General features: G+C 49.5%; 1 protein-coding gene across 1 annotated transcript in view; it reads right to left on the bottom strand.

Annotated features, from left to right (window-relative positions):
- The window catches only part of PC (pyruvate carboxylase), a 327,688-nt gene extending 312,825 nt beyond the window's left edge, over positions 1-14,863 (bottom strand). The window contains exons 1-6 of the mRNA XM_056852467.1: positions 14,728-14,863; positions 14,448-14,632; positions 8,231-8,396; positions 6,395-6,540; positions 1,660-1,777; positions 847-998 (exon numbers count right to left, since the gene is read on the bottom strand). Of these exons, the coding sequence (XP_056708445.1) occupies positions 847-998; positions 1,660-1,777; positions 6,395-6,540; positions 8,231-8,396; positions 14,448-14,632; positions 14,728-14,863 (903 nt within the window). The remainder of the gene's footprint in view (positions 1-846; positions 999-1,659; positions 1,778-6,394; positions 6,541-8,230; positions 8,397-14,447; positions 14,633-14,727) is intronic.
- Between the last annotated feature and the right edge of the window lie 324 nt (positions 14,864-15,187).

Consider the following 15,187-nt stretch of genomic DNA (forward strand, 5'->3'; position numbering starts at 1 on the left):
GGTTCCATTGCCTTTTGCTCTTGAAGAGTTGACGCCCCGTCCTCTCTCCCACATTTCAGAGAATATATTTTCAGGACTACCTGAAGCTCAGGGAGGCCCTCCACCAGCACCCGGCCAAATCCAGGACAAATAGGAGCCCTCCCATCCGCACCAGACCACACACCTCCAGGAGAGGATGGAGACCCTTTAACCCCGAGCAGTTCGACCAAGAAAGTCGGGGCTGGAACACACACCTCCTGACCATCCACTCCAGAGCACAGAATCATAGAATCATGGAAGGAACCACCAGGGTCATCTAGTCCAACCCCCTGCACAATGCAGGAAATTCACAACTACCTCTCCCCCACACCCCCAGTGACCCCCACTCCATGCCCAGAAGATGGTCAAGATGCCCTCTCTCTCATCATCTGCCTAAGGTCATAGAATCAGCATTGTTGGCAGATGACCATCTAGCCTCTGCTTAAAACCCCCCAGAGAAGGAGAGCCCACCACCTCCCGAGGAAGGCTGTTCCACTGAGGAACCGTACTGACTGTTAGAAAGTTCTTCCTAATGTCTAGACAGAAACTCTTTTGATTGGGCTAGAGTCAACTGCAAGCCAGAGATCTTGTGCCTGGCCTTTGCCAGGAGCTAGCCATGGTTCTGAAGACTGCTAACCCCCTACTCAATGCACCCTTGCAAATCATGGCCTAAAGGAGGATACAGCGCCTTATCTCGACAAGGCTTCCAGGATGCTCCCACTAGGCCCACGGGCTCCCCCCCAGGGGGCTGTGCCCCACTGTCTTCCACCCCCATCCCCCTCTGCGCACAAAAAGCTCCCCGAGGCTGCCGCGCTCTCGACCCCTCACCTGCTTGGCTAGCTTGACGGCATCGTTGGTCAGTTTAGAGCGCAGTTTGGAGTCCAGGTGGGCAGCAGGCGCTATCTCCACCACCTTCTGGTGCCGCCTCTGGATGGAGCAATCTCTCTCATACAGGTGCACCACGTTCCCATAGGCATCACCTGCCGGGAAGGGAGAGGTGAAGTTTGGCAAGCCCTACAGTGGGGAGGCCATGCCCGTGCCCAGCGCAGCACCCGGCGAGTCCCCAGAGGGGGTCGAGAAAACTTTGCGAGGGTCGCTGAGCTTTCCCTCATAAGTGCTTTCAAGCCTCTTTCTTTGGATTGCTGTATACTGCTGGGAGTTCTCCAGGCACGGAATAAATTATCTGTTTTTACACAGCATTCATTGCGTGGGGTTATTTTCCATTTCTCATGCAATATCAAACACAAGTTCTCTTTCTTGCGCACGCACACACATTTATTTTCCCGGTCTCATTGTGCTGGCAGGATGCTTGCACTTGCCTTGAATGGCAGGAGCGAGAAAGGTTACATACCAAAATAAATACAGAGAGTTAAGCAGCGGTGGGCCTAATTGATGGCATTTTTTTTCCAACAAAAGGGTCCTGACAATAGTTTTGCTCAAGCCGAATTCTATCTGGGGCTAACAAAAGCGAGGAACAGGGAAAGTGGTCCACGTGGTCACAGCCGCCCCGCGAATTGGCCCTCAAGCGCAGCGGTCAGCATAGCCCCCGCTTCGTCCGGCCAGCCCCCCTCCAGTATCTTTTGTTTGGCCCCAACAGTAACTCAGGAAAACACACCACACACATGCGCCCCACACGCCTACCCAGGATCTGGACTTCAATGTGCCTTGGTTTCTCAATGAACTTCTCCACGAAGAGAGCGCCGTTCCCAAAAGCAGAGAGGGCCTCGGAGTATGCCCGGGTGTAGTTCTCCTCCAGCTCCTAAAGGGAGAAGACACACGCACATGAGAAGGAGGAGGAGAGGAAGAAGAGGAAGAGGTTTTTATATACAAACTTTCTCTACCACTTAAGGAAGAATCAAGCCGGCTTACAATCATCTCCCCCTCCTCACCACAGACACCCTGTGAGGCAGGTGAGGCTGAGAGAGTGTGACTAGCTCAAGGTCACCCAGCTGGCTTCATGTGTAAGAATGGGAAAACCAACCAGATTCACCAGATTGGCCTCCACTCCAAACTACCACTCTTAACCACTACACCACGCTGCCTATGCCGAATCAGGCCCTTGGTCTATCAAGGTCAGTGTTGTCTACTCAGGCTGGCAGCGACTCTCTAGGAACTCGGGCAGAAGTCTTTCACATCACCTCCCACCTGATCTTCTACCCGGAGATTCCAGGGCTTGAACATGGGACCTTCTGCATGCCAACCAGGTGCCCGGCCCCTCCCCAATTGTTGTGTTAGATATAATGCCCTTGGCAGGGGAGGGAGGTGGGATGGCAGCATGGAATAGCCCGATCTCGTTAGATCTCAAAAGCTAAGCAGGGTCTGTACTTGGAAGGCAGACCACCAAGGAAGGCTCTACAAAGAAAGGCAATGGCAAACTACCTCCGCTTCTCACTTGCCTTGAAAGCCCCTTGCTGGGGTCGCTGTAAAGTCAGCTGCAACTTGACAGCACTTGACACACACCAGGGAGGGAGGTGGTGTGACCTCCGTGTGGGATCCTTAGTGCTCTCCCTCCACAAGAGACCCCACCTGGCTGCCCAGGTGTCTCCCTCCTGGGTGTCTCCTAAACAGCTCTCCAAGTTGCCCCCTTCCTTTTCCTCCCTCCTCCTCCAGACTTGAGCACAGGCTACCATCTTAGGTGAGGAGCTGTGGCTCACGGGCAAAATCATAGAATCATAGCACTCGAAGGGGCCATACAGGCCATCTTGTTCAACCCCCAACCCCCTCCAGTATCAGCCTCGACTCCAAACATCCCTGACAAGGGCTTGTCCAGCCTCTGCTTAAAGACAGCCAGGGAGGGAGAGCTCAACACCTCCCTAGGTAGCTGATTCCACTGTTGAACAACTCCTACTGTAAAAAAAATGTTTCCTGATATTCAGCCAGTATCTTCCTGCCTGCAATTTAAACCCATTATTGTGAGTCCTATCCTCTGCTGCCAACAGGAACAGCTCCCTGCCCTCCTCTAAGTGACAGAACTTCATATACTTCAACAGAGCAATCATGTTTCCCCTCAACCTTTTTCTCCAGACAAAACATTCCCAACTCCCTCAGCCTTTCCTCACAAAGCTTGATCTCCAGGCCCCTGATCTTCCTCGTCGCTCTCCTCTGCACCCGCTCAATTCTGTCCACATCCTTTTTGAAGTGAGGCCTGCAGAACTGCACAGTACTCCAGGTGCGGCCTGATGTAAGCGCTAGCCCTGTGGCAAACCCATAAACAGATTTCAGCAGACGGCAAATCCACGAAAGCAGTTTCATTGGTTAGAATCGACAGGTTTCAGAAGCCATATTCAAAAGGACACTAGTTAGGGGCAAAGGCAAGGTGCATAGCATATATGGAAAAGCAAAAGGAGATAACTGGTAACCTAGGCAACCCCCCTCCCAGAGACAGGAAGGAGCACTTGGCGATTCCCACAGTATGGGAATCTATGAAGACTAAACACGGGGCACAGACTGGCCTTGGACAGAACAGCACAACAGCACCTGGGAGCAGCACAATCGCACTACCGCATACCATCCTCATGGCGTGCTCCTGACACCTGACCAATGCAACGTACAGAACTATGACATTTTGCAATTTGGATGTTATGCCTCTGTTGATGCACCCAAAGATCGCATTAGCCTCTTTTGTCACTCCATCACACTTGGCATGCAGAAGGTCCCAGGTTCAATCCCCAGCATGTCCAGTCAAAAGGATCTAGTACTAGGTGATGTGAAAGACCTCATCCTGAGACCCTGGAGAGCCACTGACAGTCTGAGTGAAAGCCATGGCTCAGGGGTAGAGCACTTGCTTGGTATGAAGATGGTTCAAATCCTGGTATTCCCAGTTAAAAGGTCTTTGGCACCAGAGGAATGGGAGACTCTGGAAGGCTCCTGTTGGTCAGAGGCAAGGTTTTGGCTTGAGGGACAAGGCAGCTATGCTTCTTGGCTACCTTCTGTCCCTCTCTTCTTGGGTTTGCTGCTCAGGTAGATCAGCCCCCCACGCTCTCCTCTACTCCCTCCAGAGTTACCCTTCGATTCTGCCCCCTATCGCCACACTGGCACCCCAGCACGAATCCTGTCTCTGCATCTCAAGATCATAGGAAGAACATAAGAAAGACCATGCTGGATCAGACCAAGGTCCATCAAGTCCAGCAGTCTGTTCACACAGCAGCCAACAGGTGCCTCTAGGAAGCCCACAAGCAAGATGACTGCAGCAGCATTATCCTGCCTGTGTTCCACAGCATGCTCCTTTGATCCTGGAGAGAATGGGTAAGCATGATGACGAGTATCCATTTTGACTAGTAGCCATGGATAGTCCTGTCCTCCATGAACATGTCCACTCCCCGCTTAAAGCCTTCCATGTTGGCAGCCATCACCACATCCTGAGGCAGGGAGTTCCACAATTTAACTATGTGTTGTGAAAAAAAAAAACTTCCTTTTATCCGTTTTGAATCTCTCGTCCTCCAGCTTCAGCAGATGACCCCGCATTCTAGTATTACGAGAAAGGGAGAAAAGCTTCTCCCTGTCCACTCTCTCTATACCATGCATAATCATATACAGCCTCTATCATGTCTCCCCTTAACCGCCTTCTTTCCAAGCTAAACAGCCCTAATCTTCCCTCTGGCTCCTGGGAGGGGAAATCAGGGACAGCGGCTGTCAGTCTGCTCCCCTCTTGTTTTTGTAAATGTTGATTCTAGGTCCTCCCCTTGGAGACAGTGGGAGTTTTAAGTGCTTGAAAAACCTTTCAATTTGTCCTTGTTGTCTCGCAATGGTTATGTCCTGCTTTTCCAGGAATTACAGTTCAAAAGAGCTCACGTTGGCTAAAAGAATAATGTTAGAATCCAGCAGCTTAAAAGGTGAGAATTTAAGAAGCAACTCGACAACTGGCCACCTCTCGGCAGGGCGGATAAGACGACGGCCATCCAGAGCTACCCAAAAGGAAGCTGGATTCAGAAGGTCACTGTCCGGCACCCAAAAGCCAGGCTGACCTCTTGGGGGGAGGGAGAAAGTTCCAAAGATGTGGTGCCTGTCAAAAAAAGAAAAGAAAAAAGACCCTAGCCCCAGTCAGAGCGAGGAGAACTTTCCCCCTCCCATAATACTAGAACCCAGTGAAATTGGTGGGCAATAAATTCAAGATGGACAAAAGGAAATAGTCCTGCACATATTGTAGACATATTGTTGGCCACCGGCTTTCAAAGGGAATTAGACAGGCTTCATGGAGGTCTATAAATGGCTACTAGCCGTTGTGAGTACTGGTAGCCTAGTCTCCATGTCCATGGGTAGTCCATGGGATCCCAATACCAGGAGGTACACATGAACACATGAAGCTGCCTTATACTGAATCAGACCCTTGGTCCATCAAAGTCTGTATTGTCTACTCAGACCGGCAGCGGCTCTCCAGGGTCTCAGGCTGAGGTCTTTCACGTCACCTACTTGCCTAGTCCCTTTAACTAGAGATGCCGGGGATTGAACCTGGGACCTTCTGCATGCCAAGCAGATGCTTTGCCATTGAGCCACGGCCCCTCCCTTGCTAAAGGCTTCGGCATCTGTACCCTGTCCATTGACCCTCCAGGGCAGCTGGTTGACCACTGCGTAAAACAGGATGCTGGACTCAATAGAACAATGGCCTGATCCCTCCAGGCACAAGTGATGTTGTCTGCTTCACCTCTTCCAGCAGGGAGGGACCCGGAGAAGGGCCTCGATGAGGATCTAAACAAGTGGGTAGGTTTCTATGGGAGCAGACAGTCCTTCAGCGATGCCGGAGGCAGACTGATTGGAGGCTTGCAGGTTATTTCTCTTTGAAATAATTCAGAAGCCGACACACATCTTGTGATAACGGGGAAAACGGAGTAACCATTTGGCAGAACTATCGACATGGCTCTTGGGTGGTTGGAAATGGGGGTCAAGGGTTACATAGTTAAATTGTGGAGCTCCCTACCCCAGGAACTTCCTGCCCCTAAGAAGTTTGTGGGCTTCCTAGAGGCACCTAGTTGGCCACTGTGTGAACAGACTGCTGGACTTGATGGACCTTGGTGTGATCCAGCATGGCTTTTCTTATGTTCTTGTGTTCTTAAGATCCAGCACCACAGAGGATCAAAGCAAAAAGGGACAGGTTCGTACTCTATTGCAGTGTTTTTTGTAAGCATCACCTTCTTTTCACCGCACTGTCATCTACCTCTGCTTCCCTCTTTCTGCATTACCGGCATGTCAAGTCCTCAGACAGTTTATTTCGTTTTTGTTCGCATCACTGTCCAGTTCTCTAAGCCTAGTCCTACTGTACAGTTGAGTGGAGATCTCTGATGTCTAAACTGTTTTATATATCCTGCAATCCGCCTCAAGTCTCGGGGAGACAGGTGGGCTACAAGCAAAGGAAGGAAATAAATGAAGGCCCAACAGTTACCTCATAGCTGCGCACAACTCGCATCCCCCGCCCTCCTCCACCGTAGGCAGCTTTAAAGATGATGGGAAAGCCGTAAGTGTTGGAGAATTCCTGAGCCTCGTTGAGAGAGGAAATCGGGGCATCTGTCCCGGGAACTACAGGCACGCCTGGAGAGGGAAGAAACAAAGGTGTGATGTTCCCCCATACAACTGCTTCCCCATTCTGGGAATCCGCTTTCCCCCTTCTCCCTTCATTCTTTAGCACTGAAGGTTGCATCTTTATACAGTGCCTATCAAGCAAGCATATGTGGTTGTCCAAGAATATGCTGGAGTGGCAGGCTGGAGACAGGCAGGCCAGGTGTTCAAGCACATCCTGAACAACACAACAAACTATTCTGACAGAGGAGCCAAGCCAGAACCAGCCATTATGTATAGCCAGATGGGACCCTGTTCTCAGGTCACCTGATTCCTGCTGGACTAAATGCTGCAATACAGGAGAAGAAGAGTTGGTTTTTATATGCTGACTTTCTCCTTTTAAGGAGAATCAGACCGGCTTACAATCTCCTTCCCTTCCTCTCCCCACAACAGACCCCTTATGAGGTAGGTGGGGCTGAGAGAGTTCAGAAAGAACTGTGACTAGCCCAAGGTCACCCAGGAGGCTGCATGTGGAGCAGTGGGGAAACCAACACGGTTCTCCAGATTAGAGTCCGCCACTCATGGGGAGGAGTAGGGAATCAAACCCGGTTCTCCAGGTTAGAGACTCCTCATGTGGAAGAGTGGGGGGATCAAACCCAGTTCTCCAGATTAGAGTCCACTGCTCCTAACTACTATATGACACTGTTCCCTCAGCTTGCAAACTCTCCCCGTTCAGAAAGGAAAGAGCCAAAGTCCCGGATTTGAGATGCCCTCCCGGTACCCGATGCCAAGACAAAGCATACTTTTTGAAGGCACTGGTGCTTTTGGTCATGTACCTCCACCTCTCTTACTTTAACCACCCACCTTTGCCCATGCCCCTTATATAAAGAAACAGATGTGAAGTAATTCTGTATTACCACCAAAGACACTTCTGAGCATATCCAGAACGGCTCCCAACCAGCACTAAGCAATTGCCGTCTATCCCCATACATTTATTTATTTGTGTTTTATTTTTAAAATGGAGCAAAGGGGTAGAAAAATACAGAAAGGGGGGGCATTCAAAAAATAGAACCGTTCAGATAAAGAAAAAAAATTACTTATATGCACAGATGTTACATGGCTGCATGGCCTACATAAATCAAGACAGTTTACCCAACATAGAAGTATAGTTTATAGAAATATCAAGGTTTTGTTGATTTTAGCCTTCTAACATCAATTGTTCTACTGCACCCTGTTAAACTTTTGTATGTTAAACTAAATTAGGAAAAAATAAATATCCATTTCTTACTGCACAGGTCATTTTTCTCAAGATAAAAATATGATTTGTGAAAGCAGTTCTAACCTTCTGACACCTGCACTCTTCTATTGTTGAACCTTTACGTATTGATAATAAAGTTTCCATTTTTCAAAAAACAGCTCGTAGTATTGATCTTTATTCACTAAGTTGGTCATTTGGGCGGGTTTTCCCCATACATTTGGAATGAAAAAGTCAGGGATTTCCGCCAGGCCTGAGTTCCTGCTCCTGTCTTTTAAAAACGACCTCAGCACTGAGCTACGACTAGGACAGCAAAGGTGAGAGGCAGCCTTAGCTCCAGAATCGCCAGGTAGCCCTCCCTATCGAGATGGTTCCTCCCCCACGTGAATCCTGCCCCATTATTGGCCAAAGCACCGTCCCAGCTACCAATCAGGCACAGCCCTCACGCCCTGGCAACGCGGCCCCTACCTGCACTGATGGCGATGGCGCGGGCTTCAACCTTGTCGCCCATTTGGCGCACCACCTCGGGGCTGGGCCCGATGAACCGCACCCCAGCCTCGATGCAGGCCTGGGCAAAATCCGAGCGCTCAGAGAGGAAGCCATAGCCGGGGTGGACGGCGTCTACCTCGTTCTCCTGGAGAAAGCAGAGATTGCACATTAGGGAAGGAAACAAAGGGGGAAATTGGGAGAGCGACAGAAATCTCTGCCAGTTATTGGCAACTTGGATGTGTACGTCCCACTTCCCAGAATCCTTTTCAGTACAGGGCAAGGTCACAAGTCAGTCACATCTCTGATGGGGGATATGACTAAGGTTTCCCAAAATTATGGCGAGGAGATCTTTTTCTCCTGCTTCTGTCATAGTAAAATTCAGGGGCATCCAGTGAAGTTGGCATGAGGTAGATGGAGACTTTAAAAAGCCCGGGTTCACATGAGGCCATCCATGGAACTCACTGCCATGGGATGTGGCCCAAGGTCACCCAGCCAGCTTCCATGGCAGAGAGGGAATTCGAACCTGGGTCTCCCAGACTCTTATCAGGCACGCTTAACCACTACACTACGATGCTATGGTCTGATCCTGCAAGGCACTTCTTACACCTCCCTTAGTGAAAAACTGAAGAAGAGTTATTTTTTATACCCCACTTTTCTCTACCGTAAGGAGTCTCAACGCGGCTTACAATCGCCTCTGCTCCCCCCACAGGCACCTTGTGAGGTAGGTGGGGCTGAGAGAATTTGGAGAGAACTGTGACTGGCCCAAGGTCAACCAGCAGGCTTAGTGTGGAGGAGTGGGGAATCGAATCTGGTTCTCCAGATTAGCATCCGCCTGCTCTTAACTGCTACACCACGCTGAAAACAAGAAGTGGGGAGGGGGCTGTCACAGAAGAAAAGCAAAAGGTCCTTCAAGGTTCTGTTTGTTGCATAGCAGCAAACTAACAGCCAGGCCACTGAGGACCGGCTTCTCGGCTGGACAGATTCCGGCTGTCAACACACAGAGAAGCATTCAGCACCCCAGGGAAACAAATTATGTGTGCAAATGTCAGCGTGGTGTACATTGCCAGTGTGGTTTAGTGGTTTAGAGTGGTGGTTTGGAGCGGTGGGCTCTGATCTGGACAACCGGGTTTGATTCCCCACTCCTCCACATGAGTGGCGGACGCTAATCTGGAGAACCAGGTTGGTTTCCCCACTCCTACACATGAAGCCAGCTGGGTGACCTTGGGCTAGTCACAGCTCCCTCAGCCCCACGTACCTCACAGGGTGTCTGTTGTGCGGAAGGGAAGGTGATTGTAAGCTAGTTTGATTCCTCCTTAAGCGATAGAGAAAGTCAGCATATAAATACCAACTCTTCTTCTTCTTGCTTTCACAGCGCAGTGGGCAAGAAGGGGCAAGCCTAGCTTTAAATCCCTCCAGTGCTACAAAGCTTTATGACATTATGGAGGTTTAAACCTGGGATTTGACCCCCCCCCCCCCCCGCCTCTCAGCCTCTGCAGGGCAGTTGTGAAAATAAAAGTAATTATGTGTGTGACCCTGAGCTCTTAGGGGAAAATATCAAATTCAAAACAAAGATAACTGTGGTTATCTAGAGCTTTGGCTGATTCACAGAAGGCTGGTGTAGCTTTAATGGCTATTTTGGTCCTGATGTCCCAGTATAAGGGGAACCGAGAGAAACAAAAAGTTATTAACAGCCTTTCCCCCTGGCAAAAGGAAACGTTGACTTATCATCTTGCAAAGTCTCTTCCGCTTCCGTTCAATATCTCAAAACCGTAGCAATACTGAATTTAAGCTCAATCGATTGGCCGAAGAGGCTGATGATCAATCAACTACAAACCAATCAAGAGGTGCTGCAGCAAGGTGGTCAAGAGGCTAAGCTACGATTCAGGATGTCCTCAGTTCAAATCTTGCCTCTGCCACAAAGTCTCCCGGTGGTCTTAGGCAAGCCAATCACTCAGTCTTCGGCAATACGGGGAGAACAATATCGGCCTACTTTTCTGGGCTGTTGCGCAGATTATCAAAAGCATCTATGTGAAGTTATTGGAACACTCAACATACTTGAGCATAGTTATAAATTATATGATTTGTTGACCAACATACAAGAAACATGAATAGAGTGCCAGTGTGGTATAATAGTTAGTGTGGTAGACGCGGATGTAGGAGACCACGCTATGAAAGGAGAGCTCAGTGGTGGAGCCTCTGCTTGGCATGCAGAAGGTCCCAGGTTCAATCCCCGGCATTGAATCATAGAGTTGGAAGGGACCACCAGGGTCATCTAGTCCAACTCCCTGCACAGTGCAGGAAATTCACAACTACCTCCCCCGCCCCCCCAAACACACACCCAGTGACTGACAGTATATACTGAAAGACTGCAGACAGTGAGCAGATGGAAATAATCTACTTGACCGTTTATTGACAGCTGTAGTCACATGACTGTAGAAAGATGTAGTCGGAACAGGCCTGAACAGGTTGAGAATGATTACTCAGCAGCTGCCAGTTGATTGGTTAACTGACTAGGCAAAATTGTATATAACTGTACAAAGAATGTATGTATTCACTCTGCTGCAAATAGAGTGTCTGGCGGAGCACTTTGTTGGAGTATGCCAGAACTTGCTTGTATGTATTTATTGCACTTGTAAATAAAGGTAAATAGCACTTATTCAAACTGTGCTGATTCTGCTGTCCTCACTTGAGCCTGAGGTGCCAGCCAACCTAAAATACAGAAGCCGTCAGTGACCACGTCCTACCCCATGCCCAGAAGATGGCAGAAATGCATCTCCAGCTGAAAGGGCCAGGCAGTAGGTGACGTGAAGAACCCCCACTTGAGACCCTGGAGAGCAGCTGCCAGTTTGAGCAGACAATATTGACTTTGATGGACTGATGGTCTGATTCAGTATAAGGCTGCTTCATGTGTGTTCAAGCTCAGCCTGGTGCAGTGGTTAAGAGTGGTGGTTTGGAGCAGTGGACTCTAATCTGGTGAACAGGGTTGGTTTCCCCATGCCTACACATGAAGCCAGCTGGGTAACCCTGGGCTAGTCACAGCTATCGTAGAGTTCTCTCAGCCCCACCTACCTCACAGGGAGTCTGTTGTAGGGAGGGGAAGGGAAGGTGATTGTAAGCTGGTTTGATTTTTCCTTAAATGGTAGAGAAAGTCAGCATATAAAAACCAACTCTTCTTTTTCTTCTCACTGGAAACCTGGAGGCCAGCCATGCCCTCTCGCTACCTAACCCACCTCACAGGGTTGTTGTTGAGAGGAGAAAATTAAGAAGGCAAAACTACACATGTCTCCCTGAGTTCCTTGAAAGAAGAGCTGGATAAAAATGTACTGGAAATACCTTGCCTGTAATGCATCCAGGTGACAGAACTACAAATCTGGGGCTGCCTAATGCCTCATTTTCATTTTCAAACCACACAGAAGCCTCCACCAACAGAAAACCAGAAGGCCCTTCATTTCCAAGTGCGGGCAGAGCCAAAAAGCGAGACTGCAGGATTAGAGGGTGCCCGGGCAAAGCTCCTTTCTACCCCCGCTGCCTAGCAAATGAATCTTCGTACTAAGTATTTCATAATTAACCAGGCTGTGCTCCATCCATACCACTATCAGGCGGAGAGGATTCCGGGCCTGAAAAAGTCGGCTCCTCGTTAGCAGATCATTTTCTCGATGGCTTTATTGGGGAACATGAAAAGCAAGAGAACAAAGCAGGCCCTGGCTCGGCGGCTTAATTCAGAGCTTTCGCTTCCGATCCAGCAGCCTCCGATTGATTTAACGAACGGCTTGCAAAAAACAGCTAGGAGGAGCTCTTCTTCGCGTGGGGCCTGGCAGGGGCCCTGGCGCCATCCATAATGCTGATCGGGAGGCCGTTTTTATCAATAAGGATGGTGATCGATTGGCACAGGCCGCGCGTCATGCATCAAAGAGATGGAAAAATCAGTGACAAGGAGCTAAGGAAGCCAGGCGCAAGCACACAGGGCGTTCGGCTCTTCTCTCCTGCCCACAGCTCTTGCATCCTACGGCACACAACCCGTCCATCTTTAGGTCGTTGGCGACTCAGTTCTCTGCTGCCCTGCCAGCTTGCTACGTCCTTCTAGTGTCTCCAAACCTACCTCTCACCTCCTATCACAACAAGGTTTCCTGTGGGGGAGGACACAAGCCCTACCACTCTTGCAACAGCTGCACTGAATCCGCAACAGTCTGTGACAGATTCACACCCTCTCAGCATTCAGGAATGCTTATGAACATTCCATAATTTGAACAGTTTGGCCAAGGGACAGATCATGAGAGGGAGGGCAACTTGGCCATCTTCTGGGCATGGAGCAGTGGTCACTGGGGTGGGGGGGAAGGTAGTTGTGAATTTTCTGTATTGTGGTCCCTGGTGGTCCCTTCCAACTCTATGATTCCACGATTCTATGATTAGCAGACGTCATGCATTGGGCAGCAGTCGTAGACCACCTGGGTGGGAAGCCAAGGATGCTAATAATGGGATTGGGCAGAACAGGGGATGGTTTCGTCTTGCTGGAAATGATTTTAGTAAGCCTTCGATGCTTTTCCTCTAACCTCAGAAATCAAGAGGGGGAGGTGTGAACATGCTAGCCTTACACTGATAAGTGATGCAATTGTGGATTTTTTTGCTAGTTGTGAAACAGAGAGCTGCTACGGAGCCATCACTAAGGGACTGAGCTATGAATCATAACGTCCCTGGTTCAAATCTCACATCTGCCACAAACTAGTCAAGGTGCTAGCTCTCAGCCTTCCATCTGCCTCAGAGGGATGATAACTGTATCCTATTTTAAATTACCGTGAACACATGAAGCTGCCTTATAACACGTGAAGCTGCCTCAGACCACTAGTCCATCAAGGTCAGTATTGTCTATTCAGACTGGCCGCGGCTCTCCAGGATCTCAGGCAGAGGTCTTTCACATCAACCACCACCTGTTTCTTTTAGCTGCAGATGCCGGGGGACTGAACCAGCAGATGCTCTACCACTGAGCCATGGCCCCTCCCTACTTTAAAGGGTCAATGTAAGGATTACAGAGAGATGGGATATGAAGTCTTGAGGAGGGGCCATGGCCAAGTAGTCCAACACCAGCTTCGCATGTGGAAGGTCCCAGGTTCAGCCCCCGGCAGCACTAGTCAAAAGGATCAGGTGGCAGGTAATGTTAAAGGCCCCACAGAGCTGCTGCCAGCCAGAGTAGAAAACAGTGACTTTGACAGACCAACGGGCTTATTCTCCGTAAAGCAGCTTCCTGTGAAGTGCTTGGAACATTTGGAAGCAGCACACCAATGCTCCTTGTCAATGTTGTTTGGGGGCTGAAGGAGGCTTTCACATGGGTGGATAGATGCTTTTATTTATTTATTTATTTATTTATTTATTTATTTATTTATTTATTTATTTATTTTTCGAATTTATAGCCTGCCCTCATTCCCAGCAAGCCAGGCTCAGGGCGGGTAACAACCTTTAAACACACATAAAACCATCAAACAACAATAATATCAATAAAACATCATAATAAAACCGTAAACAGGTGGCCATAAATTTACCCAGATGCCACCTTGTAACTGGGTTACAGCAGGTCAACCCCCGTACAGATGTGGGGGAGGGGAGGGGCCGTGGCTCAGTAGTAGAGCATCTGCTTGGCATGCAGAAGGTCCCAAGTTCAATCCCCAGCATCACCAGTTAAAGGGACTAGGCGAGGATGTGATGTGATGTGAAAGACCCCTGCCTGAGACCCTGGAGAGCAGCTGCCGGTCAGAGTAGACAATACTGACTTTGATGGACCAAGGATCTTGTTCAATATAAGGTAGCTTCATGTGTTCATGTCAAGAGTGGGGAGGAGGCCAGTAATGATGGATCCACTTACAGCTGCCCTCAGTTATAGGTCTGGTGGAATAATTCCACTTTACAGGCCCTGCGGAACTCAGTAAGGTCCCGCAGGGCCCTGATGTCACCAGGAAGACTATTCCACCAGGCCGGGGCCAGGGTCGAAAAAGCCCTGGCCCTGGTTGTGGACAGCAGCACATTCTTCGGACCGGGGACCACGAGCAGATTAGTATTAGTAGAGCGTAAAGCTCTTTGGGGGGGCGTACCAGGAGAGGTGGAGACACCTCCACTGCCTGGAGTACCCCAACGCTGCGGCCCAACAGCTAAGCACTGATGAAGCTGAGCTCAGAACATCCAGCTGCGGGCTGCGCTTCCTCCTTACCTTGGCAACTTTAATGATGTCCGGGATGTGCAAATAGGCCTGGACCGGGGGGAGCCCCCGGCCGATGAGATAGGCCTCGTCCGCCTTCTGCCGGTGCATCTGACCCGTGTCCTGTTCCGAGTAGACGGCCACCGTCCGGATGCCCAGCTCGGTGCAGGCTCGGAACACCCGGATGGCAATTTCCCCTGGAACGGACAAAAAGGATAGTGTGATGGATGTGAGGAACAAGAGCAGTTGGAGCCCCACTGGGTCAAATCTCCTTCCCCCTGTGCCGTCTCACCTCTGTTTGCCACCATCACCTTCTTGATGGGCTTGTATTCCACACGCTGGGAGCTCTGGAAAGCGGCAGGGCATGCCGAGAGGCGCTTGAGGACCAGGAAGGTCAGCCTGCTCTTGGCAAAATGCAGCTGGAACATCTGCAGACATAAGGAAGGACTACATGTTTATTTATTTATTTTTAATGAATGTGTACCCATCACAGATTTGGTTCTTTTTTTTAGTGTTGCCTTGCTGTGTAATAAATGCTGTATCTAGTTCACCTAGCAAAAAAGCTTGAAACTGCATACTATGACTTTTGACAGACTTCGTTTTTACAATCAAAACAAAGGTCGGCAATATAAACTATATCTGGACTCCATTGCATTATAGAATTTTCTTGTTCTTGAATATCCTTGACATTACAACTGATGACTTTGAATTTCAGGGCCATTTCCTAAAATCTTTTAAGTTTAAAAAATCAC

This window comes from Euleptes europaea, chromosome 7, assembly GCF_029931775.1.
Source record: "Euleptes europaea isolate rEulEur1 chromosome 7, rEulEur1.hap1, whole genome shotgun sequence".
NCBI lineage: Eukaryota > Metazoa > Chordata > Lepidosauria > Squamata > Sphaerodactylidae > Euleptes > Euleptes europaea.